The sequence below is a fragment of the Bradysia coprophila genome, unplaced genomic scaffold (genome assembly GCF_014529535.1).
Source record: "Bradysia coprophila strain Holo2 unplaced genomic scaffold, BU_Bcop_v1 contig_248, whole genome shotgun sequence".
NCBI classification, from domain to species: domain Eukaryota; kingdom Metazoa; phylum Arthropoda; class Insecta; order Diptera; family Sciaridae; genus Bradysia; species Bradysia coprophila.
Window position 1 is genome coordinate 890,555 of NW_023503509.1, and position 18,140 is coordinate 908,694.

The 18,140-nt window shown below is 37.6% G+C and overlaps 2 protein-coding genes and 1 long non-coding RNA gene across 4 annotated transcripts; 2 read left to right on the forward strand and 1 right to left on the reverse strand.

Moving 5' to 3' along the window:
• Positions 1-1,295: 1,295 nt before the first annotated feature.
• Positions 1,296-15,838, forward strand: LOC119078276. The gene is made up of 4 exons (XR_005087971.1): positions 1,296-1,420; positions 3,237-3,243; positions 3,416-3,420; positions 15,829-15,838. It is a non-coding gene; the product is annotated as an uncharacterized LOC119078276 (long non-coding RNA).
• On the forward strand, positions 6,657-10,075 carry LOC119078232 (kinectin). The gene is made up of 8 exons (XM_037185692.1): positions 6,657-8,077; positions 8,160-8,420; positions 8,487-8,680; positions 8,737-8,843; positions 8,909-9,034; positions 9,108-9,281; positions 9,339-9,494; positions 9,550-10,075. The coding sequence occupies exons 1-8, from the start codon at positions 6,744-6,746 to the stop codon at positions 10,054-10,056; spliced, it is 2,859 nt and encodes a 952-aa protein (XP_037041587.1). The 5' UTR covers positions 6,657-6,743; the 3' UTR covers positions 10,057-10,075.
• On the reverse strand, positions 10,114-12,739 carry LOC119078263 (aldo-keto reductase family 1 member B1-like). Of its 2 annotated transcripts, XR_005087963.1 has the most exons (7): positions 12,565-12,739; positions 11,277-11,419; positions 10,883-11,219; positions 10,661-10,807; positions 10,393-10,601; positions 10,220-10,321; positions 10,164-10,188 (listed from the first exon to the last, which is right to left on the reverse strand). XR_005087963.1 is itself a non-coding variant. In XM_037185761.1 (6 exons), exons 1-6 carry the CDS (start codon positions 12,637-12,639, stop codon positions 10,279-10,281), a joined length of 954 nt encoding a protein of 317 aa, XP_037041656.1. In that variant the 5' UTR covers positions 12,640-12,739; the 3' UTR covers positions 10,114-10,278. The 2 variants fall into 2 exon arrangements, 1 of the variants encoding a protein (XP_037041656.1); XM_037185761.1 differs by having other exon boundaries at positions 10,114-10,321.
• Positions 15,839-18,140: the final 2,302 nt, after the last annotated feature.

Genomic DNA, 18,140 nt, shown 5'->3' on the forward strand with positions numbered 1-18,140 from the left:
TGTTTTTTCCACATAAATCGAGTAAATCTCATCCGATTTTGCCAGATTTAGTTTTTTATGGAAGGTAATTGAATACCGAAAAGAACGTGGCGAAAAAAGTTTCAAATTTGGGCCCTTGGACTAAGGCCGCTACTCGGCCCTAAGTGTTTTTTGTGTTGTGGTGGGGAATCGTTTATAAATATAATGTATATTATTAAAGTTAGTTCAGTTCAGCATAAACCACGGTCGTTTCTACTTCTCGTTCTCCAATAGGTTATGGGCCCAGAAACGCCTACGTAAACGAAAAATAATATCGTGAATTTGCAAAATAATTCTATTGTGAAATTGAAAGGCCGGGAGAATTTCGACCAGTGGAAAATTTCAGCACAATCATACTTGGTTATAAAAGGATTATGGAAGTTTGTTGAAACGACGTTGACAAGTACAGCTACTGAAGCGGATAAGGAATCCGACTTGAAAGCTAGATCTGAACTCATTTTGCTTATCGAACCGGATAATTATACCTACATAGCGGGCAAAAAAACGGCAAAGGATTGCTGGGATGCGTTGCATGAAGCTTTTGAAGACACTGGAACTACTCGCAAGGTGGCCTTACTTCAACAATTGGTCTCACAAAAATTGGAACAACATGACTGCATGGAAAGTTATGTCAACAAAACTTTACTTTTGTCGATAAAAGTAAAAAAGGTTGGTTTCAATTTGGACGATGAAATCCTCGGTTCACTATTATTGGGAGGACTCTCGTCAGACTACCGACCAATGATCATGGGTTTGGAAAATTCTGGTAAGAAATTGACCATCGATTACGTGAAAAATATTCTTCTTCAGGAAGTCGAAGATAATCAGATTTTTCGAATGAAAACGAACTTGCATGTGTTAATATTGGAACAAGAAAAAAAGGCATGAGGAATGCAATTTTGATGCATCGTCGGTTGGGACATGCTAGTTTCAGTAATGTTTTTCTTATGAACAATTTTGGACAACAGGTGAAAGACCTGAAGTGTGTTACGTGTGTCAAGGGAAAGCAAAGTAAATTGCCATATCTGAACAGTGATACTCGTGCTACGAGAATTCTTGAGTTGATACATAGTGACGTATGTGGTCCGATGTCAGTAAATTCATTCGGAGGGAAGAGATATTTCGTGACTTTTATCGATGATTTTTCAAGAAAATGTTTTGTTTATGTAATTGCTCAAAAGAATCAAGTTTTCAAATGTTTCAAAGATTTTAAATTGCTTGTCGAAGGACAGTTGGAACTAAAAATTAAAACATTGAGATCTGATAATAGATGTGAATACAAATGCTGAAATAATTGTCAATCGAAATAAAAGGTAACAGCGAGTAACGGCGCTGGGTCAAGAGTTTATACTCAAGACGAAAATCCGTCCAGATAACTTGAGGAAATGCCAGTTATGTAACGGTTGGACAATTTAGAAGCCTATGGTATATCATGTTTTAGGAAAAAGGTTGACTGGTCACTCAAGTAAGTGAAGAACCGATGTGGTCGCTCAAGCAAGCAAAGAACCAAAGAACCAGTTTCCAGTGAAAAATGGTCAGTGACGTACCAGTGGCGGTAAGCTACAAAACGTTGGCTATGTGCCGTAAAAATAGGTTATTGACGGACCAGTGGCTGTGTGCTACAAAGACGTTGGTTTTTACGCAGTAAAAACAACTTTGAGATGGATCATTTACGTAAATTCTAAATGGCTGATCAAAAGAATGCTGAGGAAATCGTCATCAGAGTTTCGCATTAAGGTCCAGGATGGATGTTGCGTGAGAGGGATTCAACAGACAAAAGGGTTAAAATCTGGCGTGATTTTTGGAAGTTTTAGTCAAATGAATGAATCACGAGCAAGGATCAAGGATACGGCAATGCAAACGGTGAATTGGATTTCGGCCGCTCAGTTGTTCAACGTGGAGATTTGGCTGTTGGCATGGAAAACAAATTAATCAAAAATTGTCATCTATGGCCTGTGGAATGGTCAAGAAGGTTGGGACAAAAGGATAGAAAATTTGTGATGCTGAAACAGAAATTTCATTGAGGATTGCCAACCGTAATGTAGAATGCGCTGGTCAAAGTGCATGGTGTAGCATTGGAGGTGAAAAATCTGGACAGATAAAGAGAAATCTGAGGAGATATAATCACTGAGCTACAAAAGGAGTTAACTTGTCTGGACAGTTACATGAAATCTGTAGAGATAGTCATCGAGGTCAATAAAAATGCTAACCTGAAGAAGTCATAGAAATGACCATGTTGCAAGTGAACGTACATGGAATGGAACTAGATCAGGACGAGCTGGACATAAACGAGATTATTGGACAATGGCTGTACAGTGGGGTCAAACGTTATCCTGAAATGGGGAATAACGTGGTAAAAAAAAAAATAGCAGCGAGCTCAGGCGCTGTGTTAAAAAAAAAAAAAACCTGCAACGCGACTAAAGGAAATGTTAGTTGTGAAATAGTGCTGTTCCAAAAATTGGTTGGTCGTCGGACGCAACACAAAAATTAGCAACAATGGGTTTGTATGTACAAGCAACAAATTGGTTGGCACAAGCAGCAAAATTGGTTGGTACAAGCAACAATTTAGTTGGCACATGCAAAAATTTGATGATAAAACAAGAACTGTGTGGACGTCGAGGTAATTGAAATTTATTAATTTAATACATTGGTGTATCGTTTTAGAAAGCAAGAGAATGTCTACTATATCTAGTATATGGGGCGAGAACGAACATTGAGTTTTACACCAGACACACTAGACATACAGATAACATTGGTCAAATGCAATTGATCGAATCAACAGTGGGCAGGTCAAAGACATTGGGCTGTTGTGTTTAAGCTATCCTGTTGAATGATAACTGAGGATAGTAATGTTGCATCTAATAGTGTACTGAAGATTAAATGAGTTTAATATCCATTATGGGAGACGTATTGATATGCAACATTTGTTGAGGTATTCGATTAAAGGGCATTAAATTGATGAAAATTCGCGTAATCGAATCGATTGAAAATTGAAAGCGGGAAGTAAATTCGTAGAAATTGTATTTGATTCAGGGAAAGTGATTGCAGAATGGATCTGGGAAAAATTGAGTTTAAATTTGTGAATCTGAATCACTGGAATCTAAAGTAGTTCTAAATTTTGAATGGTATCAGATTTTCTGTGAAAATAATGAAATATGTTAGAACTGATATTTGCATTGTATAATGAAACATTTTGAAGGATTAAAATATTCATTAAGGGAAAGTGTTGAAATATCAATCGTGCAATATTTCATTGTAAGCAAAAGCTATATGAAGAGTGCCAAAGAATAGTTCTGAGTGGAAACCGGTATTGAGTCTAATGGAGTTGGTTATGATTTTATGAAAAGTTTTATGAAAAGTTTTATATTATCATTATTGTTTGTTACTCACGATTCAGGGAAAGTGTTGTGGTGGGGAATCGTTTATAAATATAATGTATATTATTAAAGTTAGTTCAGTTCAGCATAAACCACGGTCGTTTCTACTTCTCGTTCTCCAATATTTTGCACATAAATCGAGTAAATCTCATCCGATTTTGCTAGATTTTGTTTTATTTGAGAGATAATTGAATACCGAATAGAATGATGGCAAAAAATGTTTCAAATTTGGGCCCTTGGACTAAGGCCGCTACTCGGCCCTAAGTGTTTTTTGTACATAAATCGAGTAAATCTCATCCGATTTTGCTAGATTTTGTTTCATTTGAGAGATAGTTGAATGCCGAATAGAATGATGGCAAAAAAGTTTCAAGTTTGGGCCCTTGGACTAAGGCCGCTACTCGGCCCTAAGTGTTTTTTGCACATAAATCGAGTAAATCTCATCCGATTTTGCTAGATTTAGTTTTTTATGGAAGGTAATTGAATACCGAAAAGAACGTGGCGAAAAAAGTTTAAAATTTGGGCCCTTGGACTAAGGCCGCTACTCGGCCCTAAGTGTTTTTTGCACATAAATCGAGTAAATCTCATCCGATTTTGCTAGATTTAGTTTTTTATGGAAGGTAATTGAATACCGAAAAGAACGTGGCGAAAAAAGTTTACAATTTGGGCCCTTGGACTAAGGCCGCTACTCGGCCCTAAGTGTTTTTTGCACATAAATCGAGTAAATCTCATCCGATTTTGCTAGATTTAGTTTTTTATGGAAGGTAATTGAATACCGAAAAGAACGTGGCGAAAAAAGTTTTTAATTTGGGCCCTTGGACTAAGGCCGCTACTCGGCCCTAAGTGTTTTTTGCACATAAATCGAGTAAATCTCATCCGATTTTGCTAGTTTTTGTTTCATTTGAGAGATAATTGAATGCCAAATAGAATGACGGCAAAAAAAGTTTCAAATTTGCGCCCTTGGACTAAGGCCGCTACTCGGCCCTAAGTGCTTTTTGCACATAAATCGAGTAAATCTCAACCGATTTTGCTAGATTTTGTTTCATTTGAGAGATAGTTGAATGCCGAATAGAATGATGGCAAAAAAGTTTCAAGTTTGGGCCCTTGGACTAAGGCCGCTACTCGGCCCTAAGTGTTTTTTGCACATAAATCGAGTAAATCTCATCCGATTTTGCTAGATTTAGTTTTTTATGGAAGGTAATTGAATACCGAAAAGAACGTGGCGAAAAAAGTTTAAAATTTGGGCCCTTGGACTAAGGCCGCTACTCGGCCCTAAGTGTTTTTTGCACATAAATCGAGTAAATCTCATCCGATTTTGCTAGATTTAGTTTTTTATGGAAGGTAATTGAATACCGAAAAGAACGTGGCGAAAAAAGTTTACAATTTGGGCCCTTGGACTAAGGCCGCTACTCGGCCCTAAGTGTTTTTTGCACATAAATCGAGTAAATCTCATCCGATTTTGCTAGATTTAGTTTTTTATGGAAGGTAATTGAATACCGAAAAGAACGTGGCGAAAAAAGTTTTTAATTTGGGCCCTTGGACTAAGGCCGCTACTCGGCCCTAAGTGTTTTTTGCACATAAATCGAGTAAATCTCATCCGATTTTGCTAGTTTTTGTTTCATTTGAGAGATAATTGAATGCCGAATAGAATGACGGCAAAAAAAGTTTCAAATTTGCGCCCTTGGACTAAGGCCGCTACTCGGCCCTAAGTGCTTTTTGCACATAAATCGAGTAAATCTCAACCGATTTTGCTAGTTTTTGTTTTATTTGAGAGGTAATTGAATACCCAATGGAAAGTTGGCAAAAAATTTTGGGTTTCTAAAATAATGTCGTAAATTGTTGGTTTTATTTGAGAGGTACTTCGTACGGGCTTTCGTAATTGCGCTATGCGCAATTTTAAAAATGAACACTTTCAGTAAATTTGACCATGCCCAACTTGACTTGCATTTTGGTAACAGACGCATTAGAGGGTTGTAGACGTATTAGGGTTCCGGGCGTATTACGGCTACGGACGTATTATGGTTACGGACGAAATAGGATTACGGGTCGTACGGGGCTAAGTCGCAGCAAACGCTCCGACTGTTCTGATGCCTTGTTTTATTGCGGATTCGTAGTCTATGAACATAACCAAATGCTTTGCCCTTACTGTCTGCTTCCAATTCGACGTGTTACAAACGGCATATTAACCTTATAAGCCCCCAGTACTTCGTACGGGGCTAAAAATGAACAGTTTCAGTAAATTTGACAATGCCCAACTTGACTTGCATTTTGGTAACAGACGCATTAGAGGGTTGTAGACGTATTAGGGTTCCGGGCTTATTAGGGCTACGGACGTATTATGGTTGCAGACGAAATAGGATTACGGGTCGTACGGGGCTAAGTCGCAGCAAACGCTCCGACTGTTCTGATGCCTTGTTTTACATGAAATCGATATTTCCTCCGGCTTGTATGGACAGACCATCTGGTTTGTACATTCATTGATACCGAGTAGGTAGAACAATTTTCTGTAGAGAAATAGAAGTTGTACCAACTAAATACACCAATCAGGATTGAAGGAAAAAGCTATACCAAGTTGTACCTAATTTATAGTAAAAAGAGCTGTACTAAGCTAACTTCAGGCACATCAGGTAAGGGAAACCGAGTAAAAAAGAAACATCGTCAAGGAAGTAATCATATACGTTATTTTACGCTGCCGTGATTTTAATGAGAAACATCCAAACAAAATAAGAGGTAGGACAGTTCAGTTGTTGTTTACATGTCGGCAGCTTGTAAAAATGTAAAATCAAAACCCACTGCTGACCGGTGGCGACTCGCTTGACGAACGATTAATGAGGAAACAAATTCCTATAGTAGCATTTAGTCACATATGCGTCTAGTTGCAAAACCACATTAATCTAACTTTTTAATTTTACTCAGCAACATGAGCTATAGCTTTTAAAAGCTTCTTTTATACCAACAATGAGACTTTACATTTTGAACTACACGGTTTTCGACCACCCATTATTACCCATTCATAAATGGTATGATGTATGCTTTGCTTATGCTATACACCTTGAATACCATACCCTCAGAACTGTTTGTTAGCGTGTTATTACTTGTTTTGAAGAATATAACGATTTTTTATGTGACAACGTGCATATGGCATGAATGAAACTGTTTCATTCATCGAAACGTATAAGTTTCCATGGCGACAAGAAATCGTAAACAAATTTTGTTTTGGAGACGAGACTATTAAGTATTTCAGTCGGGACGCAATGTTAGAGTTGAGTGACTGTGTGTGAAAGAAAATTGCGAATGTTTTTTAATAAAATATGACCTGTGGTAACTGCTGTGAATAAACATAATTTCCAAATGGTTGATTTCAATCTCGACGATCCTCTTGGGGATCTATTGAGCGATGGAAGCAACGATAGTTTCTTCGAGACAAAACCAAAAATTGCTCCGCCCAAACCAGCTACAACCGGCTCAAAATCTGCGTCTAAAATGGAAGATTTATTTGGAATCAAAGATGAAACCAGATCAGTTCCAAAACCAGTTGAAGTGGCACCACCTCCAGCTTCCAGCGTTCAGCTAATAAAAAAACCAGAGCCTCTGCCGAGTACCACATCAAGATCGGATGCGAAACGGGTTCCAGCTACTACGAAAAAACCGACTCAGAAAGAGACCATCAATTTCGACGATGATGACGATCCGCTATTTGATTTAGGCTTTGACCCAAAGAATGTGAAGTCCGCAAGTAAAAAGTCCAACATTCTGGACGATTTGTTAGGTATAAGCGAAAAGGTCGCCGTTAAGCCTAAAACACCGGTTTCTCGACCGAATACTAGTGTTTCACGACAGTCAACCATCGAACAACCTGAACCAACTGACGGGCTTCAATCCGGTAGTTACATCTCATCTGTAAATCGTCAACGACCATCTTCGATCAAGAGACAAGGAAGTGCCACCGCTAAAGATCCTTTGGGATTTTTCACTAGTAACGAACCCGATAGGGAAATCAAAAAGGAAGCAAAACCAACGAAGAGCTTAACTACAGATTGGCTCGGTATAAATACAACTGCAGCAAGTTCTGTTGAAACAAAAACAAGTGAAGCGACCCAAAATGTTTCAGTGGCAGGGTCTCAAACACAGCAAGCCCAACCTATAACAGAAACTCCAATCGCAAATCTTCAGAACATTTTCCGGCCTGATATCCAACAAACTTCCCAACTAATTGCCACGGTGAAGGTAGACCAAGACAATGCTTTGCAAAGCTTACGTCAACAGGAAACGCAACTGTTAATTGCCAGCCAAATGAAAAATCAAGAAACAATACTGATGGATATGCAGAAGCGACAGCAGAGTCTTCTAGCACAGCAAGAACAGAATTTTAATGAGTTGCTGCAGAAGCAGCTACAGCGTCAGAGTGTACTTGAGGACAACATCAAAAGGCAACAGGAGCGAATAAATTCTCATATTCAAATGTTAATGGTTCAACCACCCGATACAGCATCTTCGGTGTTAGTGGATCATGAGGAGAAGGAAGAAGCGACAGTCAATTCAAAAGTGAGCAAAGGGAATGTGATCATTGAATTGAGTGCTGATGTTAAGAAGCTTGAGCTGGAGAAGCTTCGGTTGGAGGATCTTTTGCAAAATATTAAAACTAATCACGAGCAAGAGTTGGAAATATTAGAACACAGTTACAAGTTAGTATCGCGCATATTGATGATTGGGTTACAGATTGGATCTCTTCTCTACTCTATGCTAATTTCACTTCAATAATTTCAGAAAGCAAATCTCATTGTTGGAAGAAAATCTGGAAAAATTAGAAAATCGTTTGCGTAGCGAGAACAAGAATCTCGAGGAGTTCTACGAAAAGAAAATCGAGACTTTAAATGAGGAAAAGGTGAAAGTCTTGGAATTGTACGAAGCGAAAATAGCGGAATTGAGTTTGAGCAACGAAAAAAACTTGGCTAAAGTTCGATCTGACTATGAGGATGAGTTGAAAATTGTCCGGAACGACTACAAAGTTTCCATTGAAATTATGCGGTTGGTGTGTCCACATTCTCAATTAAAAAAGCAAAAAATTTCAGGCCAAAAATTCGATTCTTTTAGACAATCAAAGTTGCTGGAGTTTGGCGTAGTCCAGGAAAACTCATCGTATCTTCAGACGTTGCAATCAGCATCGGCTTACCTAGAAAGTGCTGGTGGAAACATTGAAGCAATACGTGACGACTTGCATAAGAAACTTGAAATTGCTCACGCAGAAAGGGAAAGGCGTATCAGCGTTGAAGAGAAAAAAATCGAAGGTAACTTCAAGCAAAGCTGGCCCAACGGGACTCTTTAAAGTTTGCATTTCATTTAGAACAAAAGACCCGATTCGAGAAACTGAAAGAAAATACTGAGGCAGAACGTATTCAGTTGCTGGAAGTTGTCAAAACTTTGGAAACAAAACTAAATTCCATAAGTCAGGTGCTGAGAATTTCTTGCCCACCTCACGATTCCCATTTGATTAACGGTACAACTTATGCATTTAGACATCCGCAGAAGAACAATGGTCACTGAGACAGCAGAAAGCTTCGCTTGAAGTGGAGCGCACCTCATTCGAAAGAGAACGGAACTTTGCTCGAGAACAAATTGCAAGAGACGAAAAGCGTATTGAAGTGAGCACCTGTGCCCTCCATACTATGGAGTCCATAGAATCGAATCCGTAACCAAAACTTGGCTGTATTTCAGGACTTGAAAATGTTCGAATCACTTGAAGTCCAAAGAAGATTGAAACAATTGGATGACGATCGCCAGGAATTGTTAGCAGAGAAAGCGAAATTCGAGACAATGGCTCGGCTGAATCGACCTGTAGAGTCAACAATATCACGAACGGAAATCGACACAGCCATTAAAATTGCTCAGGTTAGTCGAGTTATCCCAATTTTCAATTATCTTTGGTCGCATGTTTCGTTCCTCAAGGATGCTGCTCGCCAGTCTGATGTCGAAAGAGAACGTTTCATGGAAATGCAACGACAATTTGAAGTGAAGAGACGCGAATTGGTCGATCTAGACAGTAATATTCGAGCGAAAGAAGCTGAACTTGAGCGTCTGAAAGATCACGCTTTTGCGCGAGAGGTAAGGAGTCGGGTTGGAATCTGAAGCGGATGATATTTTTGTGTCGTTTTCTTAGAAATCTGCCGAAGCTTCTACAAAGGCAACCAGTGTCCTGCAGCAAAAATTGAGAAGCAAACTTGAAATTCTGCAACAACAATCCAGGGATGTTATGCACCGTGAGCAGAATTTATCGGCACAGAAGCTGGAATTAAGCAAAGAACGACTGGAATTGCAGTCCATTCAGCGAAAACTCTACCAGTCCCGGTGCAGTCTCTGCAAAATCGGCGATCGAAGTAAGGAAATATCGAACCTGTTGTCCCAGAAAGATCAACAAGCCGAAAGAACTGCGTTTCAAGTGCCAAACACAATCGACGAGATAGCTGAAGAACCATTCAAAGAATTGTCGAATTTCGATGAGATAATCGACGCCGAATTGGCTCAGTCATTGGATCATATCAACGATATGAAGCCGTTTGAAATCAACTTGAACGACATACCAAACTTGACCAATACCTCAGATCATCTGCTGGACTCGGACTTATTGATGTTGAAATTTGACGCGCTGCATTCGAATTTTTTGTAAGTTTCCCTATTGGAATAAACTCGCGCCTCTGTCTGTAAGTCTGTATGCGTTCGTTTGTTAGTTTAATTGTTTCGCTTTATTAGGCTGAATGAATACTGGCATCAATACAAATGAACTTATAGTTTAATCATAGCACTGTCGAGAGTTCTATGGTTTAATAATAAAATGACAAGGCTAGGTGCTACCACGATAAAGTCAGAAAAACCACCTTCGATTAAGTGCTTAGTACTCATCGTTGAATGGCCAGTCTGGGTGCGTTTTGTAGCTGAAAGGATTCAAAAAATGTTTGTCTTAGTTTCGCAGCAAAAGATTTGATTTGATTTGCAATCGACTCACTCAGTTAATGGACAAATTCTGCCGTTGCAGTCAAAGCTATCGATCTGCGTGATGTCATCTTCACTCAGTTCAAAGTCAAACACATTGAAGTTTGAAATGATTCGAGCCTTCGTCACCGACTTCGGGATGACCACATGTCCCCGTTGGATTTGATAACGGATCAAAATTTGGGCTGCCGTTTTCTTGTATTTGCTTGCAAGTGCAACGATCTGTTAGAATTTTTTGTTGTTAGTGAAATTTCAATGAACTCGTTGTCGGAAAAAAGTACCTTCGGATCTTCCAGTAAAACGACATCATCGTTCGTAACCCATGGACGATTCGGCGAACCCAGCGGACTGTACGCTGTGACTGTAACTTTTTGTGACTTACAATACTCACTGAGTTTTCGTTGGGGTAGATAGGGATGACATTCGAACTGAATAAATTTTCACAAAAAAAACCGTTGAGTTCAATGACCGGTAACACACAAAAAAAAGTACCCAAAATGTACCTGATTGGTAGCTGGTGGAATGCGACAGTTGGAAAGGATCTTCTGCATTTGATTTTTACTGAAATTGCTGATTCCGATGCTTTTAGTAAGGCCATCATCAACACACTTTTCCATAGCCTTCCAAGTGTCCACAAAATCAACGTACGAGTACACTGGATTGCCTTTGTCGTCCTGAGGAAACAGCGAGTCCCCTTCTTTTAGAGCGAACGGCCAATGTATCAGATACAAGTCGAGATAAGAAGTTTTCAGATTTTTCAGAGTGGTTTCCAGAGCACCGCGTACCAAATCAGGTCGATGAAATGTATTCCAAATTTTACTTGTGATGAACATTTCTTCCCTGTTTTTTTTGGCAATGTTATACGAGGTGTTGAACTGTAGAAAATTTGTCGCTTACCTCTTAACGACTCCTTCCTTGATTTTCGCACTTAAACCGTCACCGACCTCATGTTCGTTTCCATACACATGAGCACAATCAATGTGGCGATAACCGGCATCAATAGCATCTGCAACAGCCTGTGCAACTTCTCCGGGTGGAGACTAGTAAATATTGACTTTAGTGTTATCCAACAATCTCCAAAAAAATAGGCAAAAACCGACAGAATTTTGAAACAATAAAAGGGTAGCCAAGGCAGTAAACTCCAAGGTTATAGCCTCGAGAGAGGGAAACATATCTAAAGATGAAGTCTTTTATGCATTGGCATTTTTAAACTAATTAACTGCCCAGCTCGTTTTGACAATTAGGACTAAAGTCGTACATGGAAATTATGTTTTCTTCCAGGAAATTGACCCTGGGTCATGCGTCTAAAGGATTCAAGGTAAATAAAAAAAAATCGATTTCTCAAAATGATTCCTGCTCTGGCTGGGGTGTTCTGTTATACTATCAAAAGTATGTTAAAACTAAGGAAGTAACGGATTTTGCAACAATCACTACAAAATCGTTTAAATAGCAGAACTTAATTATTCAATTTTAGAAATTTCTTGAAAATTCTGCAGGGACTACATGAATCGTTAAGAGGAATTGCCTTTTTGCATATTTGTAGCCTACATTTTGACTGAAAAATATTTGTTTTTTGATGATTTCTCTGAACCAAAACGTTTTTTTAAAAAAGGGAAAAGGCAAAAATGTGTTACTTTTAAAGGACAAATTGGTTTGTGGGTGATAAATTATCCCACTAGGAAAAACCTGTGCAGATTACACAAATTCACACAATCTGCAAAGGTTTCTCCAAGTGGGAAAAGTTATCACCCACAAACTAATTTTTCCAACGGTTAAAGATTGTGAGTCAGAGAAATCATCAAAAAACGAATATTTTTCAGCCAAAATGTAGGCTACAAATTTGCAAAGGGTCCATTGATCTTAACTGTTTTTAAAACGAAACATCATGATACCGAAAATTAAGTTTCACTTTCAAACCAAGGAATAAGCATTTTAATTTCAAGAGACTTAATTCCGATGTAATTTGTGGAATTTTTTCAAATGCAACCCGGAAAAGTATTCAAGGATTTGTTCAAATCGAAAATTTTCCACTTCCCTAAAGCTTTGACATAGCGAAACTGAAATAAAATTCAGAGGCTTTTTTAGCGTTACAATTTGGCAATTTGGCCATTTCAAATGAACGAAAAAAAATCGAACTTTTCACAACATTAACTTTATTGCTTTGCAGACAAATAGAAATACGTACACCCCATGTTCCGAGTCCTAGGATCGGCATACTTATGCCATTATTCAGTAACACATTTGGCACTTTCGATAACATTTTTTTAACGGTTTTAGGATAATAACGATAAGTTAGGCGAATTTAATGTTTTGATATCCGTTCACAACAACTCTTCTCGAACAACTGAACCAACTGAGGAATATTCCATCTCAATTTATAGAGTCGTCGACCAGTATAAAGCACTTAATATATGGATGCATATACATTGGATGCTTAAATCATTCAAATATGTTTATATACACTGATGGAAATTGTGCAATGCATAGAACGAATACATACAATTTATAGGTAGACCACATGTTGACAACACGTGAACTCACAATGTAAACGATTTATGTTACTTTGGTAGTGGTTGTATAGCTTATGCAAAAATTTGCCTCAATCCAGGTGCTTGATGAATGTGTTTCTAGTGGTTCGCTCATATCGACCTAAAAGAGGACGTTTTCTGTCCTAAAAATTTTATATGGACAAGATCCTCTAAATCATCTCGAATCATCTCAATATACTGTTTCTGACTAGCATCACCTTTCACAATTGATTTAAAAGGAAGAATTGAATGCTTATGCTGACCTTTTTTTTACTTTCTTGATGGACTTTGCAAAACATTTTGGCCAATTGCTGCTGGTCTGCTAATTTTTCGTAACATATCTGAAACAAAAATTGCATTATGCTTCTGATACTAATAACATCTCACAATTTTTGTTTGTCTCACAAGAGTTTGCTAATTGTATACGAAGTGAAATCGTTCTAATTAATCTATTATGGTACTTCGTATTGGGCAGCTAATTGCGTTCTAATGAAACACGAAACTAGATCCAGAATTATCATCAACAAAACATATTGGGCTGGGGTTCTGTTAAAGAATATTTTCTTGCGTAATACCAAATACACTGCATTTCAATGGCATTGAAATCAAAGTAAATGTAAATCAGCAATTACGCACGGATCACTACTTTCAGGTGAATAAATGATGGAATTTGTTTATGTACTGTCCGTTTGACAAGAGGATCGCCACGGTTCAGCAGGGGGTTTTGAACATTTGTCTTTTACACGTGCTCTTGTCAGATTCAAGATTCTTTTTACGAAGGTTACGTTGATTATACTTTGTGAAAAAGGCCAATACCTTGCAAATATGTCACTGCAATATCTGCAACATGAAAAAACTAAATGTTCGAAACCCCCTGAAACCCCGTGCTTCCACCTACGTAATATACACAAACTAGGTGAGCCAATCTTAATTTATTTAGTTTATTTGTTAAGAGGCTCCGAGCGTTCAGCTCAGACACAAACCAAAAATTGAAGAAAAAATAGCAATATTTAGGAACATAAATCTGTAAGACTAAAGTAGGAAAACACATTCTGATGAGGGGAAATACTTAATTTGGCCTTACTTTAACGAAATGTGGTCTCACATTATCACTTTTTAGAGTTCTATTCAATTAATTTTGCTATTTAAATCACCTCTGCAAGAGGACAGAATTTAAACTTTAGGTACACACTTCTATGCATTTAATTAAAAAATTCACAAACTAGTAACACTAATACGTTGTTGCACACATTTTTCACTGAAATTTGGTTCGACATTCTTAAAATTTGAGCATTTACCGTCACTATTAAATTTAAAAACTGTTTATTGTGTTAAAATCAGCCATTTTTCAATTTCGACACCGCGTCCTTGTTCACTTCGAAAAATTTCGTGAATGCTTGATGACATATTAAAACTTCGAAACGTGAAAACTAACCGTACTTTTAAAAAGAAAAACGGAAAAATAAAAATTTGAAAATGACAACAAAGAAATACATAAAATCTCATGTTTCAAACGTACGACGGATGAATGTGCGGTGATATCCGAGTTTTTGCTTAAACAACCGTAAAAATTGTTAAAATTTCTAGAAATCCTAATTAAGACAATAAAGACATATGAGCACGACACAGAAAATTCCTCGTTTACAATTTCCGGTCGGCATATAGTTGATCTGAACCTTATATTGGGCGAGGTTCAGAGAATGAACTCGCATTCGTCTACATGCAATCAACTATTTTCTTCTTCCCCATTCACTTGCATGAAGGCCATGTTACCGATTCTTCGTTCGTAACTAACATTACTTCAATATTCCGAAGATACAGAACTTTATTTTACCTGGAAAACATACTAATTCCAGAGGTGGTGTTATCAGAAAAAATTAAGTGAAAACGAATATACCAAGCCAAACAAACAGAGTATAGAGCATAGTTACTCTTCCCTTTCCCATGGATCGCGTGAAGCGAGAGTGGAGATAAAATGCTGTTTCGACCTCCGCATACAGTCGCGGACAGAGGTTAGCGTGGTCTAACCATCTTCAGTCCATAATTATCCAAAATTGCTAAATTGTTCTTTAGCCATGAAGGCCATGTTATTAATTTTATTTTAGTCAGTTTGCCCGTATATAAAGTGAGGCTCGAAATACCAATTCATTTTCGTAATAATCTAACTAGCATTGTTATATAGATTGAACGCATTGTAATTAATCTAATAATTTTTTAAATTCCTTTCAATGGCTTATTATTCGAAACTATCCGCGCAAAGTTTTAAACTTCGAAATACATAGATGGAACTGGGAGCCATAAAACTAATGTTCGAATTTTTATTGTCATTAAGGATAACCCATAATATTATTAAGAATAATCACAAGCGTTTCATTCGAATGAAACGAGATGGCGACATAGTATTTGGTTTGTATCAAAACTGAAGACTCGGAACCTCTTAAGATACCCATACATTGAATTAGTTTGCGTTAAGTTGCGGCTAGTGGTGATTTGAATTCGATTCCATACAAACTTAGCACGTGCAACAACATTAGTCACAATAAAATATGACGATGGCAACATTACAAAAATGAATTCACCAGAAAGTCGGGGTCCGTATTTCCAAGGTAAATATAGTGAGGAGGTAATGCCATTCAGACGCGCGGCCTAGCACATAAGTTCGATGCCACTGACATCTTTTTTTTTAATTGGTTGACTACGATTTACTTGTATTTCACAAAAATATTTTCGCTATCTCACAACAGATGGTCCGACTTTCTATTCCATTTTTTGCTTTCAACGATGGCGTTTCTATCGAACTTTCGTTCCACCGCACATCTGATTCGGTTATATATGGCATTACTTCCTCACTATATTTACCTTGCGCATTTCCAAGGTAAATAAACATACTGAAGGTAACGCAAATCCGCGAGAACTCACAGTTGTTGGACACAGGTATAATTCACTTTTTGTTATGTTGTAGCACAAGCAAAACTCAATACTATACAATACAGGTCCAACAACATTATTATGTTAAACGTCACTGTTGCAACATAACAAATCTTATATTCATCCGAAACTTGGGGTTCGTATTTCCAAGGCTGTATACTTTGGGGAGGTCACGCAGATGCAGATACGCGCGTTACACACCACGTTTCATACAAAAAATTCACCACGCCATACAAATTTAATTTTGGTGAATTTGTTTGTATGGAAAAGGTGGGTTCCCGCGTATCTAATAAAATGATGATCTGCGTGACCTCCCCAAAGTATACAGCCTTGCGTATTTCTTGCGATTCCTTGGGGGTATGCGTTACCTTCAGTATGTTATATACCTTACCTTGGGCTTAACTCAGTATAACTCAGTATAACTCAGTTTTTGTGTGTTTCCTTTCGGCTCTGGATCGAATCATGTAAATGAAAATTTCCTAGTTGTGTAAATGTTTCAGCTGATGAATGAACTCTTATCGGACTCAAAACAAGTATCGAAAAAAATGTACCAACCGAAATGACTTAATTGGCTGATATATGAACAAAAACAAAATACTTAAGAAAGAGTAACCAAAGTAACCATCATTGCTAAAAAGAGCCGAGTATGTCTGTTAATTCGTTGATCATTCATTTGATACATGACTGAAGCGAACAAACAAAGCAAAAGTGTTCTCATTTGCATGAAATATATATAAAAACGGTTACAATACACGCAATGAACATAGATTAATGGAAAACTCCATTCGCTGAATCAACCACCGACGACCACGAGTACCAAACATGTTGACAATATTTTTTAGTCGCTTAACGATTCAGAACATCTATTATGTTAACCTTGGTCATTGAATTCACTTTGGAAAGTTTTTGATGATGATGATGATGATGATTTCCATACACCAGCATATCAGTGCATGCAAAACATAATTTGTTACATTGAAGAGTTCTATTAAATTAATTAATTTTGATTAGTCTTGAAAGTGTAACGCGTCTGACAATTTTCGTACACACAGATGCAGTGGATGGGGTCATCAATTTATTGTTTAGAACTTGGTTGAAAATTTAGTTTGTTGTTTGTTGTCGATTGTAAAGTGGAAGCGGAATATTTGCCGACAAAGAATACAAATATGAACCAGTGCTCGTATAACCGCATAATTAGGATTGGTTGCTACTAAGAAAGAGGAAACGAGAAAATATTTTGCGTTCCTGTTTCTGCATGTATTACATATAACATGTTTTGACTCTTTTGGCCAACTGTTAATGTTCGGAACCAACTTTTACCTGATCTGAATCTGAAAAATGACAAATTTTCTAATCTGAAATATTCAGATCAGTTTCAGATTCAGATTATCTGAAATTTTCATTCAAATATTTCAGATAATCATATCAGATCCGTTTTTACCTGAACTGAATCTGAAATTGGGCTACCTGAAATTTTCAGATTCAGATCAGATTGAACTCAATAGTAACCTGATCTGAATCTGAAATTTTCAGATTATGTTAAATGCAAGAGATATATATTTTATTTTAAATGCGACAAAAAAGACTGCTCACAATTATGGCGCAGCCGGTAAAACATCGATCTTTTCTCAAAAATTAAAAACTACAGTAAATAAATATCATCGATCTTCTTCTTCCCTAATGTTCCCAAAATACAAGCAGCGTTACCACGTTGAATTGCGATGGAAATTCTTTGCAGAAGGTATTCTTTTGATTTTACCTCACCCGTTGCCTTTTTCATTAAAGAGCCCAACTTATCAATAAATTTCTTCGTTTCCGGACCCATGCAACCTAAAGTCTCGAAAGCAAGTGGGGTTAGCAAATAGTTTTGTTTCAAAGAAACGTAATGGTTATGCTTATGTCTCTCTGCTTTTTCAGCAATGGACCGTGCTTTCTTTGATGAATCATTAATATATGATGCAGCCATGGTATCCCGGACGGTAACATCCCACAAGAGTGATCTCCCATGACTCCATGGTATGAAAGTAATACCGTCAGGTCTTTTACCGTCATCTTGAAATACCTGGAGGCTGTACTATATTTGGAACACCTGCACTAGAGAAAGCATATAAGCGAATATGTTATTCATAATATCATGTCTAACGTATTTTCCTTCTGCGCATTTCACAAAAGATAACCATGCAATCCATCTTTTTCGACTGTTTTACCGCAAAGACATTTATGTTCCTCACATATTTGAGTGCCTAATCGAAGACCAACAGCAATTCTAGCAGAATTGTTATCCAGTAGTAATCCTAATTGACTC

Coding starts and splice junctions, on each gene's coding strand:
- LOC119078232 (XM_037185692.1), top strand. CDS start 6,744: ATGGTTGATTTCAATCTCGACGATCCTCTTGGGGATCTATTGAGCGAT. Junction 8,421..8,486: donor GTTTCCATTGAAATTATGCG/GTTGGTGTGTCC, acceptor CGATTCTTTTAG/ACAATCAAAGTTGCTGGAGT. Junction 8,844..8,908: donor AACTAAATTCCATAAGTCAG/GTGCTGAGAATT, acceptor TTATGCATTTAG/ACATCCGCAGAAGAACAATG.
- LOC119078263 (XM_037185761.1), bottom strand. CDS start 12,639: ATGTTATCGAAAGTGCCAAATGTGTTACTGAATAATGGCATAAGTATG. Junction 11,420..12,564: donor TAGGACTCGGAACATGGGGT/GTACGTATTTCT, acceptor AATATTTACTAG/TCTCCACCCGGAGAAGTTGC. Junction 10,602..10,660: donor TTTTACTGGAAGATCCGAAG/GTACTTTTTTCC, acceptor AAATTCTAACAG/ATCGTTGCACTTGCAAGCAA.